This window comes from Pan paniscus, chromosome 16 (genome assembly GCF_029289425.2).
Source record: "Pan paniscus chromosome 16, NHGRI_mPanPan1-v2.0_pri, whole genome shotgun sequence".
Classification (NCBI taxonomy): Eukaryota; Metazoa; Chordata; class Mammalia; order Primates; family Hominidae; genus Pan; species Pan paniscus.
In genome coordinates this window covers 41,030,891-41,053,710 of record NC_073265.2, presented here as the reverse complement: position 1 = coordinate 41,053,710, position 22,820 = coordinate 41,030,891, and the positions used below count along the sequence as shown (strand labels likewise).

The 22,820-nt window shown below is 42.8% G+C and overlaps 1 protein-coding gene across 3 annotated transcripts in view; it reads right to left on the bottom strand.

Annotated features, from left to right (window-relative positions):
• Positions 1-436: 436 nt before the first annotated feature.
• The window catches only part of TMOD2 (tropomodulin 2), a 67,370-nt gene continuing 44,986 nt past the window's right edge, over positions 437-22,820 (bottom strand). For all 3 annotated transcript variants that reach the window (XM_034938755.3, XM_034938756.3, XM_034938754.3), the window contains 3 exons: positions 18,428-18,571; positions 10,278-10,422; positions 437-8,379 (listed from right to left, as the gene is read on the bottom strand). In XM_034938755.3, the coding sequence (XP_034794646.1) occupies positions 8,345-8,379; positions 10,278-10,422; positions 18,428-18,571 (324 nt within the window). In that variant the 3' untranslated portion in view covers positions 437-8,344. The remainder of the gene's footprint in view (positions 8,380-10,277; positions 10,423-18,427; positions 18,572-22,820) is intronic.

Here is a 22,820-nt window from a genome sequence, read left to right as displayed (position 1 = left end):
GGGTCAAAGAGTTGGGACAGAGTTCAGCAGAAGGGCAGGAAGAACAGTTTTTCCTGTTTTTCCAGGGTCAAACCTTTACAACATAACTTCATCATTTTTAGTGTTCAGTATTACAAATTATCAGAAGAGCTTTAAAAAGAATAATAATGTAAATCCAAAGTTAGTGTAAAAAATTCAGGGTAAAATAGTCAACCTGTTTGGGCTTTCCGTATTCCTGTTCCCATTCATTCTAACAAATTTTTAACTATTTAGCCAAATGTGTTCATTTTTGTTCGATAACAAGTTATTTCTCTCTGTTATGGCTACTTGCAGTTGTCTTGTTTCTTCATAATAAGGGCATTTAATAGTTTTCTGCAAATGTGCTCATCTAAGAACATGATGCCAACCATTTGTTTTAAAGAAACACTGTCTAAAAATTAGCCATATAAAACCAGTCTTTACTTTTACTTTGAAAGGAAAGTTTATTAATTCCCAATGTTCTTTACATTTTCATTTGGAAATATCATTCCTGACAGAAATAGATACATTATACCTTCGAAAGCAGAAAGATCTTAATTAATTAAAACAGTTTACATTTACCTTAGCATTAGGTCTGGCTGGCTAATTTCAAAGGATTAAAAATTGCACCTATTTGGGCCAACTGGGGTCCTGAATAATTATCCAGGGTAAAAGTATAATATTTCATACTTTATACATTTTGCTTTATCACACATTTACTTTCCACACAGTGTTCAACTTCACATTTAAAAAGCAAATTAGTCTTTAATTCCCTAATGAATATAATAGTCTTGATTTGATTGAAGTTTCAAATGGAAAATAAAACTATGCGGAGTTTTCAATAACTGCTTAGCCCAATAAATGTTGCCAATAGAAGTTTAAACACTTGTTTAAACAGTTTGCAAAGTATTATTTCCTTTATTCTCTTCAAAACAACACAGACACACATAAAGTCACACATTACAGGCATCTGAACTGGTAAAATGTTACAGATTAGTGGCATGCAGGTATTTTACATTTTTAAGTGCAATGAAAAATGCTGCTTATTCATTTTGCTTGAATGGATGAAAACAACTAAAATAAATGCTTAATTAAAATATAACTATTCCATGTATATAAGGGTTTTTGTTTTTAAACCAAAGTGGCAGAGATAAGAATTTTAGGTCAGAATAACTTACTTCTTAACTGAAGATTGTCACTGGCAACATTTGGTACTAAAATAAAATTTCCTCAAAAAGCACATTTCCTATTGATCTCATTTCGCCATATGGCCGATTCCTATCTACTCACAGTTAGATTACCCACAGGAAGTTTTAAATCTTGGGCCAGCCTCTCTCAATTGCACAGTATACTTTTGATTGACTTCTCTCTTTTTCCCAGTCAATACTTACTTAGAAACACACACACACACACACATTTTAAATAGGAGCCTACAAAAAAATGCTGTGTTTACTATGCTCAGTTTCTTTCTTTGCCTTCCCTCTTCTTCCCCACTGGTTCTGAGGAGCAAGATAGTATATATTTTATTTTATTTTTTGAGATGGAGTTTCGTTCTTGTCACCCAGGCTGGAGTGCAGTGGTGTGATCTCGGCTCACTACAACCTCCACCTCCTGGGTTCAAGCGATTTTCCTGCCTCAGCCTCCCCAGTAGCTGGGATTACAGGCTCTTGCCACAGGGCCCAGCTAATTTCTGTATTTTTAGTAGAGACGGGGTTTCACCATGTTGGCCAGGCTGGTCTTGAACTCCTGACCTCAGGTGATCCACCCACCTTCGCCTCCCAAAGTGCTGGGATTACAGGCATAAGCCACTGGGCCCAGCCTAAATAGTATATATTTTTAAATATCCTTTCAGAAAAGGCCGCTCATCCAGAACTATTCTGAAGACAGTAAAGAACTGCTGAAGAGGAAGAAAAAACTGGCTGTGCAATAGTCAGACCTCCTCTGAACAAAGCCTCCTGGAGAGAAACAGCTGCAGTGGAGGCATTACTCACCCATGTTCAGAGGCAACGGAAACGATTTAGAATCACAAGCTTGTCAAGTATTGGAGCTGGAAGGGACCTTAGGGAGCATCGAATCTACTCACTTCATTTTACAGATGAAATGAAGACAAGATAGATGGAGAGTCTTGCCCAAAGTCACATATAGCTGGCATCCAAATCACTATTGTTTCTCAAAAATATCACATGGTGGCAAATGGAGCATAACTCTGTGGGGCTGGACGACAGCTAAATTCAAGCAACATTTGTTCATTAAGCACCTACTATGTACAAGGCACCTTACAAGATGGTACTGAAGATACAAAGATGGATGAGACACAGTCCTGCCTCCAAGGGCTTATGAAAGTCGTTGGAGGCCATGCTTCAAAACCTTTCTTAGCAGAAATATTACTGACCAGGGCTAAGGTTGCTGGTGATAACAAGGCAGCTGCTGCCCTGGAGAGGTGATCTCACAACAGGTGGCACTTTCTCCCCTTCACTATCTATCAGAACTAATGCCTGTTACTCAGCTGCTAGGCATTAAAATTCTTGAAACCCTAAGGACACTCTTCTCTCCTAGGCCTCCAGTCAAACCTGAAGTCTTAGCCTCTCCCACCCACAGCAATGACAGGAGGGCAGTAGCGCTCCAGACCCTCCCCTCAATTCTTAGTCAACTGTTTGCTTTCTCCCTTGTGCCCAGCCTAGGCCCTCTGCAAGGATTGACAATTTCCCAGGGTACTGTCAAAGTGACCCAGGAAGATGTCCTACCATATACATCGCTGGTATCTAACTTCCACTGCCCCATCAACCACCTCTCCCACCTCTACGTGGGAGCTGAAATAACTCCAGTCCCTGATGACCCACCCAAGCCTCAATTACCCATACTCCAAAAGATGAGGAAGATGTAATGGTTGGTTAGAATAAAACTGATTCAAGAGGCAGTGGAAAACAGTCATTTGATAATAAAACTGATCTCTCACATTTGTACGGCGCTTTCCAGTTTATATAGTGTTTTTATCCAGTTATCTGATTATATTCTTACCACAACTCTGTGAGGTAGTTAGTGAAGTATTATTCCCATTTTATAGCTGAAGAACCTTAGGCTTGAGAGACCAAGTGGTTTGCCCAAAGTTACCCAGCTAAGGAAGTGTGGAGCCAAGTGTCCAGGTTTCTTGACTCCAAATCCAGTGCTCTTCCCCCTATATAGTCTATAATTGGCAGGCAATTGAATGAATTGCCCATGATCATATACCTGCTAAGTGTTGGTGATGGGATTAGGTTTCAGTCTCCAAATCTGTTAGTACGGTGCCCCTTCACCATACCAACTAACTGGGCCAATGTGCTCAGAATGTCTACCATGGAAGAGATCAGAAGAACATCTAGTTAGTTAATTACTGTTTTCTATGTCTAGGTCATCAGTTCTCTCCTTCATCCTCCCCCAAGTCAACAATGTATCCCAACTGGCAAAGCCTCTAAAACATGCACTATTCCTAGAACAGAACCCAGAGTCAGGTTACAAATTTAAACTTGCAACTCCTCTTCCATTGGTCTACTGATTATTCAGTCATTGCTATTACAGACAGATGGGAAAGAGATAAGATGAGCAAATCTCAGTTCTGCCATTAAACAAATGTAAACCTTTAATTTCCATCATCCTTCCCCACCTCGGTCAGCAATTTGACTTCTTAACTCCTGAACTACAAAGTAAAATCCAATCTGATCTAGGGTTAGGGAGCAAGAAAGCAATGAATAATATCCCTGAAGTTCTTGGCGCTTTTCTCTGGCTAGTATATTACAACAGGAGGCCCTATCGTCTGATTTTCATCCAGTGGGCTCAGCTGGATGCTTCCAAGCACTCTCACACCTTTCCTTTGTGTGCATCTCAGTACTTTAGCTTTAGGATTGGTTGAGTAGCAGGGATATTTGAGATGAAAGCAATAAGAGGAGGTAAAGGGAAGCTGCGAGTGGAAGGCAGAGCTAGGACCTTTCCTCTTAGTTCTCTGCTCGTTAAAATGAAAACAGCTATTATTGCATCATTAGTGGAAGAGGGGAAGGAAGCTTCAGGATCATGACTTAAAACCTGACTCCAGAAACAGTTCTACTGAATACAGGTAACATAGCACAGAACCTAGTGTTCTCAACTTCCCGCCCTCTGCCCATTTTTGCTAATGCTATAAATACTTGAATTAAATATGGGATCTTCTTTGTAAAAAAGGCACTCAGTCTACTCCCCAATCTCAGAAACACATATAAAATTATATTAGTCCAGAATTTTTATGCTTCCTCTGTCTTCTTCGTAGTGCCTAGGAGGGGGCTGAGTACATCATATCTGTGAACAAGGAAATAGCTGCACATGTGTTTGTAAATTCCAAAGGGCTATCTTACACTTAAAGCATGCTGATGCTTAATATTGGTTTTAAGAATTTTCAGTTTGAGCATCTGAAATGTTCTCATGGCAGCTATTCGGAGGACATTGGTTTCCCTAATGCTGGTGCCCTGTCAGGGGCCATGTTTCTGTTGGAAGAGAAGCACCTGCTCTTTGGGCTGGTGTGCCAGTCTTCCCTTAGGGAAATTGGTTTGAGGAGTACAGGCACTGGGATGATTTCTGAGTTTTTAAATGAATGGGCTTTTATTGTAAGATGAACTGCATGCCCCTCCAGGTTGGTAATCTTCTAACCTGGGCCTGCAGCAACTTGGACAGGGACGAGGGAAGCAGGGCTGGGAGACAGCATCTCCCTCCAGTCAATTTTCCAGATGAAGCCAAATACCTCATTATGGTATTTGATGATCTTTATGTACAAAATATTTATATACAATGTGTCCTACAAAGATGGAAGAAAGGGGCTTCATCATGTTGATGAGGATGGAATGTTAAATACATTAGGCAAATGGATAGATTTGGTGCTAGAACAACTAAATGATTTCTAGGCTTCTAATATTTATTTCCTAAGAGTCATCCTCTACATAGCTATAAAATGTGGTGGTTGGTAACATAAACTGCAAAGCCTAGGGAGTAATTTCATATTTAACCTGGGCCTGCAGCAATTCTAAAAAGGACAAGGGAAGAGGACTGGGGAGAGAGCATCTCCCTTCAATCAGTTGTCCAGATGTAGCCAAATACCTAGTTAGATATCTGACAGTACACACACACATACACACACGACACTTATTTACATTATACCCTCCAAAGATGAAAGAAACTAAGTCATTTAATCATGCTGATGAGGATGAAAGAGCTTCCAGTTATACACTATAAGCAGATGGGGAGCTGCAGTGCTGAACTAATCATATGATTTCTAGACTTCTAAGGTTTTTCTCCTAAATGTCATCTACATATGCCATAATAGATGTTGGTGATACAAACCCACAAGTCCAGGTGAGTGATTTTACACTTAAAGTGGACCTGCACAACTCTAAAAGGGGGAGGGAGATAGGCCTGGGGAGAAGTTATCTCCCTTCAATCAGTTATCCAGATATTGCCAAATATCTCAACACAGTATCTGGCAAAACAAATCATAGAAAAATATTTTATATACATTATGCCCCATCACAATGGATAGCAAAGGATTAACTGTGCCCATGATCATGAAAGAGCTACCACTTCCACACTTTGGGCAGAGAGGGAGATGAAGTCCTAGGCTAATTAAATGATGGATAGGCTCCTCAAGTGTATGTTTTTCTAAGGGTTATCATCAATATTTGCACACTCATGGAAATGCCACCTTTCAAGCCACTTTAAAAACACAGGTAATAAGAAAACAAACTGATTAGTAAAAAACATTTGATTTCATAGACTCTGTTGCATGCAACCCAACTATTTTATAAGGTAAAAACAGTGCTATTATTTTTGATAATGTCCCATTATCTTGCTTTAATACTATCAACAACTGCTTGTACAAAAGAAACAGCCATGATTGAATTCTGATTTTTTTTTCTAGCTTTCTGCCAGAGTTTGCCAAGAACTGCTTTAGCCCCCAGCCCACAGCACTGTGGGGCTGCAAGGAATGCTCTATAGGGTCCAGGATTTTAAGAGTCAAGGCAAGAATGAGAGTAAGAAAAAAAAAAAAAAAAAAGGAAAAAGGCTTACTTGGAGAGGCAGGTCAGGGACTCAGCACTTAAACAGGTTTGTAACAAATCCAAAGAGGAGAAAAGACATCTAAGAGAAATGTTCTTCCCTTTGGCAACATGATAAGCAAAACATATGTATAAAAAAATGTATAATTTCACCCAGTGGTGTGCTGATGAATGTTTATCAACCAGCAATCTGGAGAGGGAGAAAACCCCAATTTCTTACATATTGCTAATTTCTGTGGTGTAAATATTTCTACCATGGCCAATTTCAAGCCACTGTAGTAACAAGAAGGTAGTGAACATGGAGTTGAGAGGATACGTTCAGTGGCATACTATTTGGTAATATTTCTACATACATACCTACTAGATGTAAATAATCTAAGAGGTTAGAAAATAGTAAAATGTAAGATTTTTGAGTACAGTATTTGTTACTTCTGTCCTTAATATAATTCATTCAGTTGTAAGTGCACATCATTTAATTTTAAATAATGGCTGTATTGAACAACCAGTTTGCAAAATTCTTGAAAATATAACAGTTGGCAAGCCTGTACAAGTTGACTCCAACACATCACACCTAAATGGGTGAAAGGGAAGGAAAAATCAGACTGAAAACCATAAAACATTATTTACTATGTTTTTTAAATAGATAAGGAGATGAAGCCATAAACTAATTAAAGGATTTTCAGGGGCCAAAGGTGTTAGAATATTCTGCTTATGGTGTTCTCAAACATTAAAAAAATTTCAAGATAATGAGATGTTTCAAAGGACTTCAGAGACACAGATGTGGGTACTTACAATACAGGTAAATGTTCAATTTTACAAGGGCTATCTTAAACAGATTCCATGTGTTTTACAAGCTAAATAGAATAATATATTAATTATTTTCCTATTCACTTGTTTTATTGCTACTAGGCAACTCAGGAACACTCAGCTACTAAACAAATTCTGGAATTTGTTTAGTAACAAATTACAGAGAAAAGAGGAAAAAAAAGACAATGAATTGGAAGAAAGGGAAGGGAGAAAGGAGGAATAGAGGGTGAGTTGCCTTGGGCAGTGTCAGAGTGTCACCAATCACAACCTCAGGCACTGACAGTTATCAGAGTTGTGAGCTTGAGCCAAAGGCTGCAGTCACCTGCTTCATTAGTTTAGCATTGCATTTTTACACCACTACATTGAAAGATTAATGCATACTACAATGCAACCATCTCGGTTGTACTTTCACAGGCTTTGTCCTTGAGATGACATGCATCTGGATAAATAATTCACATTTTTCTCCTGACGTTTGCAAATGTCTGGATGGATCATATACTGTGGACAAAAATCTAGATAATTAACCTGAATGTTTATATTTAATCCTGTGATCTTGTTACACTAAAGACAAAGCAATAAATGCTTCTAAAATTTGCCAAAAAAATGCAATCATCTGCATCAGACAGCCTTGATTAAGATACAATATTGTTGTTTTATTCAGGAATGTACTGTTTTAAAAGCTTCTCTCTTACTAAAATTTAGAAAATTTCTATCATGTTTGAAAAACTTTAAAACAGCTTTATAAATAGCCTTTAAAGTCATGTTAAAGATTCAATTTATGTTGAATAGTCAGTAAAAGTAGGTGTGTAATTCATTTTGCTACCTGTGAGTCTGGCTTGATGCTACATTTGTGGGTTAATAAATAGACTTCTTTGCTACTGTTTTAAAGTGTCATAATGTTGTCTTGCTTTATGAAGATGACACTACTGATCTCCAATCAACAGGGCATGTGCATTTACTGATTTTTCTGGAACTAAGAGAGAATTTGTGCTAAATTGGTCACATTTTCACATGCAGTGAAAGATTGGCAATACTAACTTCTTATGTGGTCAGTAGAACACTTCTGATGTATTTAGCCTAACTCAAAGCTATGCATGTAAACAGAGATAGGCCTCTATCATAATCACAGTTACAAACACATATTATTCACTAAATTCCTTTCAGTGATTAAAAAAACAAGTACATGTAAGAAAGCAAGACAACCCAATAAGAAAGTGGTTAAATTCATTTTCCATGTCGTCACTCTCTAAAATCTGCATCGGTCCATTTGTCAAGTTGCCAGAAGTGCCCATGAGCAAATAAAACAATTGTATATATTACAAAATCCAAGATAAATAAGTAGTGCTAAAAAAGAATAACAATTAAATTATTAGTTATGTGGTTAACGGAAATGAACGAACTTTGATAAAATGGTCCTGATGGGGAAGAAGAAGAGTTTTTGTTTTTCAATGGCCATACCACAGTGAAACTTCACTTCTCCTCAAGGAAGTTTACCTTCGGTCTGCTTCAACTCTCTTCTTACGAACTAGGTAAGAAAGAAAGGAACAAAAAGACAAATTGAAGGGATATTCCTTAAATTCCAGATAAACAACATTAATCACATAAGATGACAATCTCACACACTTGAGGATACAGTTATCTTAAATTTTAATACTTAACCATGACAATCAATGGAAATGATAAAATCATCCAGTGTCTGGTGGAATTTACATTTAAATACAGATATGTCTGATAGTTGGGTACTCGAGTGTTAGAACCTTTGAATTTCTATGGGATAGAAATTCCAGAAGAGACCCGTGAAACAGTGCACTTAGACTATTTTCATGGCCGTTTATCCACGGCACTTGCAACTCTGTCACCAACTGGCTTTAACTAACTCTTCAGGTTAACACAATCACAATCTTTTAATTCTGATTATGGGATGAAGTCTGGAAGGAGCTGCAAATAGTTCAAAGTTTCTAAAACTCTTCTAAATAAAAACTTCTAAATATCAACCTACAGGAAGATGTGATTCACTTGGCAAGCAAACTCAGAGATTAATGTTCTTTTAACCTGATGTTTAGAACCGAAGAAGTTGCCGAGACTGCCATTTCCCAGTTCCTGCAACCCTCTTCTTCCACCTTTCACTCTCCCAACTGCAAGCTCTCCTGGTCACTGGGAAGAGGGCCATTTGAACTTTCTTGGATTTGGCAAAAAGGTGCCCTGGCTGTGGTCTTGCTCTAACTCTCCACTTTAAATAGCCTAGCTCCTGCCTAGGCTCTTGCCCACAGTTGCTGCTTCTTGGACGTAGGCTGCCCTGTCCATTTTCTTCAGACCTCTCATTTTGCCTGTTTTCCTTTGGTCTCTATATTGTTTGGTTGTGGACCCAATGTGCTTTTCCTAGGTGCCTTCTGACTGCTGCTTCCACTCTTCCCCAAATCCCTATTTGCCTGTCTGTCCCTTGGCCTCACCCTGTGCACCCCCCAGGTAAGCACTGTCACGTGTCCAGCCAGCTTCCTGATGCCACACACTGCACCTTTCCTATGCCTCAGGGTCTTGGCAAAGCCTGTCTGGACAAGGAATTGGACACTAACCTTTATTTGCCCCTTCCCGTTCTAACCTTTAGCTTCTATCTTGCCCACTATCTGAGTCCTCCTTGAGGCCAGCACTGTACCTGGTGGAACGCCTTGCCCAGTTCCTCCATCCAAGATCTGGCATTCTGTCCCTGAACCTCAAACTGGGGATTGAAGCCTGCTATTGACTGACTGACCACTTGCCAAATGGATGTCTGCTCCTGGGTGTCCTTTTGCCAGGCTGCTCCAGGTGGCTGGGATATCCTCAGACCAAGCTTTCCCAGTTCCTTTCTTCTTTGCTATGGTTGATCAGGACATGCCCCACCTCATCCTAACAGAAGAAATGCCAGGGATCCTCAGCAACAAGTGGCCACACGAAAAACTGAAGGGGCTAACTGAAAAGGCGACCTGTGAGTTTAAACTTCATAATGTAGCTCCATGTTTATATCACATGTAAAGTGCCAAAGTATCAGACATATCCATATTTAGAACTAAGTACCAAAGCAGTCATAAGTCAAACATAATTTGGAATCTCAGTGTCCTTGTGCCCATTTTCTGGTGCAGATAAAAACAGAAGGAGATTACATGTAAGTAAAAGAGAAACAAATACACAAAAGAAATCAAGCAAAAATCAAAGACTGCCTGGAAAATAGAACAAACTTCTTTTTTGAGAAAATGCTATGATGAAACTTAACACTGCGAGGAGCACAAAGACTCCTATGACCATGTATTATAATAATGTGTCTTATATGAAGAAGTGAGTGACATCACAGGCCAGTGGAATGGTATCTGTGAGATGTTGCGTCTGAAGTGGAGAAGTGAATGCTCATGCTCTTCTAATTGTTAACAGCAAATATTATGGCTGAATTACCCAGGTCATTATTCTTTGTGATGGCAGCTGCCACCCTTGTTCGTGGCCCTTGCTTGGTAAACTGGTATCCAAACTTGAGGATCCTTGAATTCTCCTCCAGCATCTGGGCAATTTCCATCTCTACAGCTGTTCCCAACTGCTGCCTCTGGTTGCAGGTGCCGACACATGCACAGGATGACCAAGAAGGAAGAGGAAACAGTTACTTGCACAGGAAAAAGACAAGGCTACTTGCTGGACAAAAAGGCAAAGAGGCAAAGGTCTCAAACTGAAAGGGACAGCGTCACTTGAGATGTTTTCTCTCACAGTCATTTGAGTCCTGCTCCTTGTCTAGAAGCAAAATCCAACAGACAGATAGCTGAGTTTGCTGGTGTCCTGCAGCTGAAAAAAACTAAGCAAATTGTTTATGAAGGAAAGGATAATTCCAGAATTAAAATGAAAGCAAAACTAATATTTGGTGTTTTGAATTCATCCCAGTATCTGTGGTTTAAACAAAGGGTGTTTTAAAAAATAATGAAACTATTTTGTAGCAGCCAATCCAATTACTAAATTTTTATTTTATTTTTTACTTTTTACTTTGGGAATTCTTACTTATTGTGGTAAAATACACATAAAATTTTGCCATTTTAAAGTGCACAGTTCAGTGGCATATAGTACAATCACAATATTGTACAACCATTACCTTTATTCATTTCCAATACTTTTTCTTCTTTTTTATAAAATGTTTTTATTTTTGACTTTTGTGGATACATAGGTATATAATATTTATGGGGTACATGAGATATTATGACCCAGGCATACAATGCATAATAATCACATCAGGGTAAATGGGGTATCCATCACTTCAAGCATTTATCCTTTCTTTGTGTTACAATCAATCAAATTCTACTTTTTTATTTTAAAATGCACAATGTTATTGTTGACTATAGTAACTCTATTGTCACTGTGTTGTGTACACATTATATTTGTGCTATCAAATATAATTTTTTAATTCTGGGATCCATATCCAATGATAATTAAACATCTCAACCTATGGGCTGTTGTCTCTCAGCAGAATCTTGCTAGGTGATTCTGAGCAGCTTTATTGTGGTTTGAACCATCTACACATTTGGATGAAATCAGCAAACTCTGAAGGGGGTTCCTGGACTACAAAAAAATCTCCAACTTGTTTAAGTTGGTGGGAAGAGGTTTTTTTGTTTGAGACATAAACTAATGAAAAAATTAAAAATAGAGGTTTTTTTTTTTTTTTTTTTTAATAGGGAGGCCGGGCACCATGGCTCCTGCCTGTAATCCCAGCACTTTGGGAGGCCGAGGCAGATGGATCACTTGAGGTCAGGAGTTTGAGACCAGCCCGGGCAACATGGTGAAACCCCGTTTCTACTAAAAATACAAAAAATTTGCTGGGCATGGTGGCATGCAAATGTAGTCCCAGCTACTTGGGAGGCTGAGGCAGGAGAATCACTAGAATCTAGGAGGCGGAGGTTGCAGTGGGCCAAGATCGCGCCACTGCACTCCAGCCTGGGGACAGAGTGAGACCCTGTCTCAAAAAACAAAAACAAATGAGGTATGTAAATATGGGAATTTACAATTTAATTTAAGGGACAAAGTATATTTTTTCATAACACAGTCATCACATTTTAAAAAATAAGGCTAGGCTCAGTGGCTCACATGCCTGTAATCCCAGCACTTTGGAAGGCTGAGACGGGCGGATCATGAGGTCAGGTGTTCGAAACCAGCCTGGCCAATATGGCAAAACTCTGTCTCTACTAAAAGTACAAAAACTAGCTGGGTGCGGTGGCAGGCACCTGTAGTCCCAGCTACTCAGGAGGCTGAGGCAGGAGAATTGCTTGAACCTGGGAGGCGGAGGTTGCAGTGAGCTGAGATTGTGCCACTGCACTCCAGCCTGGGTGACAGAGTAGACTCCATCTCAAAAAAAAAAAAAAAAAAAAGTACAGGCTTGTTTAGAAAACACAAATTAAAATGTATATAAAATATGCAAGTCTCCTTACTCCAACATCCCCATTCCCCACAGAGAAAGCCAGATTGGCATGCAGTATGTAGTGTTCTAAACATTTTCTATGCATTCACGTATCTACACAATCACTTGTACATCTATGCTTTTTTTCACATTAATGGATTATACTAGCATATTGTTTTGAAGTGTGTTTTTATTTTTCATCTAACATTAAGGATATCTTTTCATGTTGGTAAATATACATTTACCTCATCCATATAAAGAACTATGCCAAATCCCATTGCAGTGATGGATCATAGTGTATTTAGCCAGGCCTTAGTGACTTACTGTTACATCACATTCTATTTCCACTATTCCAAACAAAACTGCAGTGAGCTTCCCTCCCCCAGTGCATCTTGGGGCATTTCTGCAAGTATGCCTGTAGGACAAATTATAGCTGGGTCAGATGGCAAGCATGTTTCGAATTCTGATATATTATTGACTTATTGTCAAAGGTTATGACAGCTTTTATTCTTGCTAACTGTACGAGTGTTACTGCTTTCCCTACCCTAGCCAAATAAGATACTACTAACCTTTTTAATCTTTGTCTATACAGTTGGTGAAAATTTATATTTCTTTTATATTTATTTACTGCCTTAATTTGCATTTGTCAAATGATGAATAAGAACAATGAATTTTCTTACAGGTTTATATTTCTTTTTTCTCAGGAACTACCAATCCATGCCATTTGCCCATTTTTCTATCAGCTTACGGTTCCTGTATTTTGAGTTTTTTAACTTGATTTGTAGGTTTCTTGTATGTTAGGAAATTAGCCCTTTGTCAAATGTGCTGAAAACATTTTGCTCTGTTTGTCTTTTGACTTTCTTTTTGATCACTATCAGGACTTTTCTTCATTTTCATATGGTCAAATTTATCAATCTTCTAGATATCATGTTTAGGAAGCCTCTCTACTCTTCCTGATTTCTTCCATTTGGTTTATGATTTAATATATTTTAATGTTTAAATCTTCATTTCATCTGGAATGAATTTTAACATAAGAATGAAGATAGGGCCAGGCATGGTGGCTCACACCTATAATCCCAGCACTTTGGGAGGCAGAGGCAGGTGGATCACTTGAGGTGAGGAGTTCGAGACCAACCTGGTGAACATGGTGAAATTCTGTCTCTACTAAAAATACACAAATTAGCAGGGGATGGTGGCACGCGCCTGTAATCCCAGCTGCTCGGGAGGCTGAGGCAGGAGAATCGCTTGAACCTGGGAGGCGGAGGTTGCAGTGAGCCGAGATGGCGCCATTGCACTCCAGCCTGGGTGACAGGAGTGAAACTCCACCTCAAAAAGAAAAAAAAAAAAAAAAAAAAAGAAGATATAGAGACCCAATTTAATTTTGTTCCAAAATGCTAGCAAATTATCCCACCATCTTTTATTTCATTCTTCCCTGATTTGAATATGCTTTATTGCTCTGCTAGTATATTTTTGTGCCAGTACCATACAATCTTGATTACTTTGTAATAAGTTAAAAACATATACCTTTTAAATTTGGAAAATTTAAGTATGGAGTGGATGAAGAAGAAAAGTTTATGGAGGAACTCTTGCATCCCAAGCAAGTTTAAGGCTTATCTCTTTGCTTCTCTCTTTCTTGTCATCCAGCAACCCCTCAAACGAGTCTCTCCTCAAGAACTTAACACAATGTGGTATTTCCAGTTAGACAATAATAATTATGGTAGAGATTAATGCTCTAAGCATTTTGAGTAAATGGGAGGGAGTGGCAGCAAAAAAGTAAGAGATGCTGACCTCAGAGTTTCATGAGCAACTTTAGCAAATGACATAGTTTAGAAGAGTGGGACCGTATCAAGGGATGAGCCCTGAGCTAAGGTTAGGGCTGCCACTACTACGGCTTGTGCCCCTGGAGCATTTGAGTCCTGGACTTGGATAACTTGCAGTGTTAATGCAGTGGTCAAAAGTTACCCCAAATCACCTATATTCCCAAGTATCTGAGTCCCTCCTCTCCAAGTAGCTGGCTATTTTCCTAGTAGTTTAAATTCTGCTCAGCATCCTTACAGCTGCTTTGTTTTGCAATAAAAGACAAATCCATACTTACTCATCCTTGATTTGAGTGTTCTATTTATATAGACATCAACTGTAATTTCTTTAGGGTTTTCTCTATTTTGTAATGAATCTTGGATGACATTCTGGCAAAGTAGTGAAACAGAAACACCAACTCTGCTTTTATATTAACTTAAACCATTAATATAATCTGGAATCAAAAATAGGAAATATTAATAATAGAATAATAGCTTTATTTTTTTTTTGAGGGGGAGGAAGGAGATGCTAATAGCTGTATAAAAGACATAGAAGCTGAAGAAAATTAAATTGGGGGGCATATAAAAAAGGGGAGGAATTAATGTAACATACACTATGTTTCTTCCTCAGCCTGCATCTTTTTTTGGATTTGAGGTCTTACATAAACCCAGGACAATAGATGGGCATCAAAATTTCTTATAATTTGGATATACAGTCTTTATATATACTTAAATTATCTAAGTATGTAGTGTATTAAATTATATAACTTTTATTATGTTATGTTATATTATATTATATATATATTTTAAAGATGAGGTCTTGCTATGTTGCCCAGGCTGGACTCGAACTCCTGGGCTCAAGGGATTCTCCTGCCTCAGCCTCCTAAGTAGCTGGGACTAGAGGCCCAGGCTCTTTTTATATTTTAAGTCACTAAACACAAAGGGGGAAAAATAGAAACAAATGTTTAAGCATATCTTCAAATCGCCTTCTGTGTTTTTCTAAGTGACCTCTTTTATCTACTCAAATTTATTTAGCAGTTCCCCATCTGTTTCTTTAATATGCATCACCGATTGTTCTTCCCATGGGGGCACCTGATTAAATCACTGCACATTGACCTGGAGCCTAGCCACAGCAGCCTGCCCCCAGTGGTGGATTCTCAGCAGGCCTTCGTTTTGGTGCAGCTGCCCATTGCTGTGCTGTTAAATTGGTCTTGGCTTCTGGTTCTGCCTGAGGAAACTGTCTTACAGATTATTTTATTTCAAACCCCTCATTAGATAGATAAGGAAACTGAGGTTACTTCTAACAGTCTATGAGTCAATGAACACAATTTGGATGCAAGACAAGTTTTGACCCCGAATTCCCTCATTTCTCAAGTAAAGCAAACAATTTTTTCCAATTCCTCTAGAAAATCTTTTCTTAGAGAGAGAGAGACAGGGTGAGGGTGTGTGTGTGTGTGTGTGTGTGTGTGTGTGTGTGTGTGTGAGAGAGAGAGAGAGAGAGAATGAATATACAGGGTCTAGCTCTGTTGTCCAAGGTGGAATGCAGTGACACATCCATAACTGACTGCAACCTGGAATTCCTGGGCTCAGGTGATCCTCCTGTCTCATTCTTGCAATGCATTGGGATTACAGGTGTGAGCCACCACACCCAGCCTCTCTAGAAAATCTTAATCCTCCTTGTCATATACAAATAAAGAGAAGCCAGGCTAGGCGTGGTGGGGCTCATGTCTGTAATCCCAGCACTTTGGGAGGCTGAGGCAGGAGGATGGCTTGAACCCAGGAGTTTGAGAACAACCTGGGAAATATAGTGAGACCCTGTCTCTACAAAAATTTAAAAATTAGCTGGGCATGGTAGTGTGTGCCTGTAGTCCCAGTTACTCAGAAGGCTGAAGTGGGAGGATCACTTGAGCCAGAGAGGTGGAGATTGCAGTGAGGCCACATTGCATCACTGTACTCTAGCCTGGGCCATAGAGTGAGACCTTGTCTCAAAACAAACAAACAAACAAAAAACAACAACAAAAAAAGAAATAAAGAGAAGCCATTTCAGAAGCAAAATGAAATACTAAAGTTGAAAAACTACACAAATCCATTCCTAGATGGCTGAGGAGGGGTGATGAGGTTGATTTAGAGGGGATTTTAGGGAGCAAATTCTTTGTACTTCAGGGTTTTTTTGTTTTTTTTTTTGAGACACGGTCTTGCTCTGTCACCCAGGCTGGAGTGCAGTGGCATGATCTTGGCTGACTGCAATCTCTGCCTCCTGGGTTCAAGTGATTCTCACGCCTCAGCCTCCCCAGTAGCTGGGATTATAGGCGTGTGCCACCACGCCTGGGTAATTTTTGGATTTTTTGGCAGATATGGGATTTCATCATGTTGGCCAGGCTGGTCTCAAATTCCTGACCCCAGGTGATCTGCCTGCCTCGGCCTCCCAAAGTGCTGGGATTACAGGCTGTACTTCAGGGTCTTCTTTATATGCATTGTCAAAAGCTGCTCTATTCTAAATTTTCACAATTCTAGCTCATTCTAGGCTAATTCTAACTCAATACTAGGCATAGAGTTGCCAGGTTTAGCAAATAAAAATACAAGACACCCAGTTAAGTTTGACTTTCTGATAAACAACAAATAATTTTTTTAGTATAATATAAGGTATTCCATATATTTGATGACACATGCTAAAATTTATACATCATTTATCTGAAAGCCAAATTTAACTGTATTTTATGTGGCAACCTTAGCTAGGTGGTATCTTGTAAGGAACTAGGGACAGAGTGTGTGATATTATTTCAGATATGGGGTTTCACAATGGCCTAAATCCGTAAACAAAGTTAAATATACTTTGGAACAGGGTATCCACTTCTGTGTTAGTTTCCCTGGAAATATTTACTAAGTGCCCACTTAGCTTCTTCCTGATATGAGTCTATTCAACAAATATCCCTGAGTGATCACTTCTGTTCTCTCCCTTCATATTTCTCTCTGGCTTGTTTCCTTACTCCCCCACACCCTGATGCCACTTTCTAATTTACTAGCAGCTGGACATATGCTAGGATACACAGCATCGAACTTCCTGAGTGTGCAGGGCCCTGTGTGGCACATCCCCTGGGGTGCTGCCTCCACATCTCTGTGTCTAGGAAAGCTGTTTTGTTGGCACATTCCTTCTGGCAGGATGAGAATGTAAAAGTTCCTCTCTCCTAGTGGGCTTTCTGTGTTCCCCTGGCAACAAACATCATTAGTCCAGGGCCAGAGGGCCTGCACTGAAAACAGTCTGCTTGTCCTGGTTAGCAAAGACAGAGAATAGAGCCTCCATAGGAACTGTTGATGGTTTCCAGGGTTAGGCAACAGTCCTGGATGGCACTCTGCGGCTTTATCAGATCTTGGAGGGTTTGGACCAGGAAATTTCCCAGAGATGGCCCCCAGACATGCAAAGGATGCTCTGAGCAGTCACTTCCCCAACTGTCTCTCCCACCATCCCACAGGGGAACGAATGCTCATACCACAAGTCTCCTTGGTCTCTCCTTTCCAAGGCCCTTTCTTTTCAAGATATAGTGTCTGGAACCCCATCACAGACCCTTCCCCATGGCCAGAGGAGCAGGGCTCTACATCATGGTTGATCACTGAGAGTTGCTGTCTGTGGGCAGGAGTTAGCTGAAGCCAGCAGAGCAACTTGGAAGGCACTGCAGGCTGATGCTGGGAAAAAGAGGTCGCCAGGCAGGAAGAGGTGGCTCTAGGGAAAAGCACCTTGCTTTGGCTGCAGATGGGAACCTGAGAAATGCTGTGGTCATGATCAATGAGACTGTGATCAGACCACAATCTCATGGGTGTGGCCTGCTACTCTAAGCCAGACCATCTTCTAGAACCCTGATTCCTTTAAATAGGCTCTCTGCAGCCAGCATCAGACTGCAGGAGCCTGCATCTGCTCTTTTGGTTCTAGAAGTCTTCAGCCAAGGAAAAGAAATCTGAATCTTTGGCCACGGCTACCCTGCTTTCTCTGTTAGCAACAGTCCCAGTGAGAAGCAAAAGTAAGGCTGGGATAGTACAGGGCAGAGATACATGCCAAAAGGCAACAATGATGAGACTGAATAAAGCAGCTGTCAACACCTCTGCCACCACCTCCTCGCTTTCTCTTCTGGAGCCTGACTAGCCTAGGGTTGTGGGGTAGATGGCTCTTTATGTCCCAGGCTGCCCCACTGTACATTGTTTGATTAGTAACATGCTCTTCTGCACATCCTCCATGGGCCAGAAATGGTTCTAAAACTTACAGGAAATCCAGTACATCAAATTGAGTCACACACAGAACTGTGTCTTTTAACTCATTCCTTGTGGCATTTCCCCCGCTCACTGCACACCCTGTGAGTTGGCTTTGCCTATTCTCTGGCCTTCCTTACCTGGTTGTCAATCTTGATTTCTGTCAAGGTGTCATTTTCTTTCAGTGCCTCTACCAGGGCCAGGATCCCAGTTCCAGTGATAAAATTGGATTCTATGTTTAGACTTGTCAAGGTCTTGTTTACTTTCAGCATGTCTGCAAAAGCCTTATGATGCAAAAAGAAAAAAAACTTAGAATTAAGTTAGAATTTCTAAAGATTAATTTACTAAACCCCTCACTCCCAAATTAAATACAGATGTTTTCTAGCACTTAAAGAAAACCTTCATCAAATCATACTTTCACCTCCAAGTAACAAAGATACAATTTAAAACCACAATTAAAATATTTCAGTCCAGCAGTCTAGACATAAATTTCATACTTGCAAAAACTATTTTTAAAAAAGATACTGACATAGGATTACAGATTTTTTTTTGTTAAGTAGAGACATTAAAAAAAAAACCACTACTGTTTTTTTTTTGAGAAAACACATTTTAACATTAGAAAAAAGGTAGAAAGGACATAATCCCAGAAAACCCAGTTTTTTTCCTTTACTATGAATTAATTTAAAAAAAAACTTTACCATTGACTAGCACTTGGAAACTAGTGATTTAGTTATATTATTTCAGATCATCTATAAATCAGAATTTTTAAAAAATAACTTTTGGAACAAAATCACCACTGAGGGTGGCAAACCCATGGGAGACTCCAGTTTGAGACAGCGGACTGCACATGTGCACCTGCCGGCTCTCTTTACTCCCAGAGTTTCCCACCACCAGGAAGAAATAATATAATTTTTAAGAGACTGGAATTCTCACAGTGCAAGAAAACAAAACAAAACAAAAGGCCATTATCTTGAGAAATTGCTGAAATACAGAAAATAGAAAGATTCACAGATAAATTAGCACAAGCAAGTTGTTGCCTGAGCTGCTAGAGATAGGTCCCATTTGGGGCAATTCCTTAAAGAACTGCCTTAGGAACAGATGGAACAGCTAGGGCAGATGGAGGGTACACTATCCCTCCCAGCACCTTCCAGGAAAAAGAGCAGCTGCCAGCACAATCAATGAAGTCTCCCAGGAAGAGCCTCTGGTGAAGGTGCTGCGACCTGTGACAGAAGCAGTGCGGAAACGGAGGCGCCTCCAGACCTTCACACCAGTACAGTGTAGGGGGAAAATGGGAAAGGCAGCTCTGCCAGGAATGAAGTACAGCATTCCCTGCAATCTGTGGTTTCAGTTACCTGCTGTCAACCGCAGTGGGAAAACGTTAAATGGACAACCCCAGAAATAAACAATTCATAAGTTTTAAATTGCATGCTGTTATGAGTGGTATGATGAAATCTTGTGGTCTATGTCGCCCAGGAGGTGAATCATCTCTTTGTCCAGCATCTCCGTGCTGTCCCTGCCTATGAACCAATGACACTGTCTGCTTTTGACATCCAACCATTGACATCGTCATGGCTGGATGAGCCAGGATCACCGGAGGCAGATGATCCTCCTTCTGACAAATGGTCAGAAGGGCAACAGTAGCCTAACGCAGTCCCCTTGCCTATGTCATTCACCTCACTTCATCTCATCATACAGGCATTTTACCATCTCATGTCATCACAAGAGGGAGGAGGATAGTACAGTAAGATATTTGAGAGAGACCATATTCACACAACTTCTATAACAGCATATTGTTATTATAATTGTTCTATTATTAGTTATTGTTATTAATCTCTTACTGTGCCTAGTTTAAAAATTAAACATTATTATAGGTATGTAGTATAGGAAAAGACATAGTACATATCGGGTTTGGTACTATCTGTGGTTTCAGGTATCCACTGAAACCTCTGCAGATAAGGGGACTACTATACATTAAAAGGTGCCCCTCCCAGAATGAAGTCCTCCTAACTGTAGCGATTGCAGGGGACTCTCAGGCTGCCTGTGAGCTCCTTATACACACACTGCAGAGAAGGTGGCAGGTCAGCACACCTGCTGCTGAAAAAAAGCTCTCACTCATACATTCAAAAAAGACTATTTGTCAGGCTTCTACTGTGCTCTAGCAGTAAGAGAAAACAAAAATCCTTGTCCTCAGAGAGGCTTATATTTGAGCAAGAGGGCAGAGTCAATAAATTAATAAATAAAATATATAGCTTATCAGATGGTGACAAATGGAGAAAAATAAAGGGGCCTCCTTTTTAAGGGAGAGGTCTGTTGGTAAAACAGATAGATACAACTGCAGGAGAAATGATCCTGGATTATACAAACCAACCTTGCTCTCCATTCAAAAATATAAACAGGGAACCAATAATTGCCAGACATTTTAAGAAAACCAACATCGAGCACTTTGGGAAGCCAAGGCAGACCGATCACGTGAGGTCAGGAGTTTGAGACCAGCCTGTCCAACATGGTGAAACCCCATCTCTACTAAAAATACAAAAAAAAGGGACACGGAGACCGGGCTGGAGCCAGACGAGCTGTCGGGTGGCGGCGCCGCAGCCATGGAGGGAGGCGGCGGCGGCGGCTTGGGTGGCTGCGCTGGGAGGCGGCGATGAGAGGCTCGCACGCCTCCAGCCCGGCCCCGGCCCCCCGGGACGGAGAGCCGAGCAGCCCCGGCTCTGGGCTACGGACTATGGGCGAATAGCTCTGACCACCCGGCGAAGCATGCCGCCTGCCTTGGCCTCCCAAAGTGCCGAGATTGCAGCCTCTGCCCGGCCGCCACCCCATCTGGGAAGTGAGGAGCGTCTCTGCCTGGCCGCCCATCATCTGGGACGTGAGGAGCCCCTCTGCCTGGCTACCCAGTCTGGAAAGTGAGGAGCGTCTCTGCCCGGCCGCCATGCCATCTAGGAAGTGAGGAGCGCCTCTTCCCGGCCACCATCCCATCTAGGAAGTGAGGAGCGTCTCTGCCCAGCCGCCCATCGTCTGAGATGTGGGGAGCGCCTCTGCCCCGCCACCCCGTCTGGGAAGTGAGGAGCGCCTCTACCCGGCCGCGACCCCGTCTGGGAGGTGAGGAGCGTCTCTGCCCAGCCGCCCCGTCTGAGAAGTGAGGAGACCCTCCGCCTGGCAACCACCCCATATGAGAAGTGAGGAGCCCCTCCGCCCGGCAGCCACCCCGTCTGGGAAGTGAGGAGCGTCTCTGCCCGGCAGCCACCCCATCCAGGAGGGAGGTGGGGGTCAGCCCCCACCAGGCCAGCCGCCCCGTCCGGGAGGGAGGTGGGGGGGTCAGCCCCCCACCCGGCCAGCCGCCCCGTCCGGGAGGGAGGTGGGGGGGGTCAGCCCCCCGCCCGGCCAGCCGCCCCGTCCGGGAGGGAGGTGGGGGGGTCAGCCCCCCGCCTGGCCAGCCACCCCGTCCGGGAGGGAGGTGGGGGGGGTCAGCCCCCTGCCCGGCCAGCCGCCCTGTCTGGGAGGTGAGGGGCGCCTCTGCCTGGCCGCCCCTACTGGGAAGTGAGGAGCCCCTCTGCCCAGCCAGCCGCCCCGTCCGGGAAGGAGGTGGGGGGGGTCAGCCCCCCGCCCGGCCAGCCACCCCGTCCGGGAGGGAGGTGGGGGGGTCAGCCCCCCACCTGGCCAGCCGCCCCATCCGGGAGGGAGGTGGGGGAGTCAGCCCCCTGCCCGGCCAGTCGCCCCGTCCGGGAGGGAGGTGGGGGGGTCAGCCCCCCGCCAGGCCAGCCGCCCCGACCGGGAGGGAGGTGGGGGGGTCAGCCCCCTGCCCGGCCAGCTGCCCCATCCGGGAGGTGAGGGGCGCCTCTGCCCAGCCGCCCCTACTGGGAAGTGAGGAGCCCCTCTGCCCGGCCAGCCGCCCCGTCCAGGAGGGAGGTGGGGGCGTCAGCCCCCCGCCAGGCCAACCGCCCCGACCCGGAGGGAGGTGGGGGGGTCAGCCCCCCGCCCGGCCAGCCGCCCCGTCCGGGAGGTGAGGGGCGCCTCTGCCCGGCCGCCCCTACTGGGAAGTGAGGAGCCCCTCTGCCCGGCCAGCCGCCCCGTCCGGGAGGGAGGTGGGGGGGTCAGCCCCCCTGCCCGGCCAGCCGCCCCGTCCGGGAGGTGAGGGGCGCCTCTGCCCGGCCGCCCCTACTGGGAAGTGAGGAGCCCCTCTGCCCGGCCAGCCGCCCGGTCCGGGAAGGAGGTGGGGGGGTCAGCCCCCCGCCCGGCCAGCCGCCCCATCCAAGAGGGAGGTGGGGGGGGTCAGCCCCCCGCCCCGCCAGCCGCCCCGTCCAGGAGGTGAGGGGCGCCTCTGCCCGGCCGCCCCTACTGGGAAGTGAGGAGCCCCTCTGCCCGGCCACCGCCCCGTCTGGGAGGTGTACCCAGCAGCTCATTGGGAATGGGCCATGATAACAATGGCGGTTTTGTGGAATAGAAGCGGGGGAAAGGCGGGGAAGGGATTGAGAGATCGGATGGTTGCCATGTCTGTGTAGAGGGAGGTAGACACGGGAGACTTTTCATTTT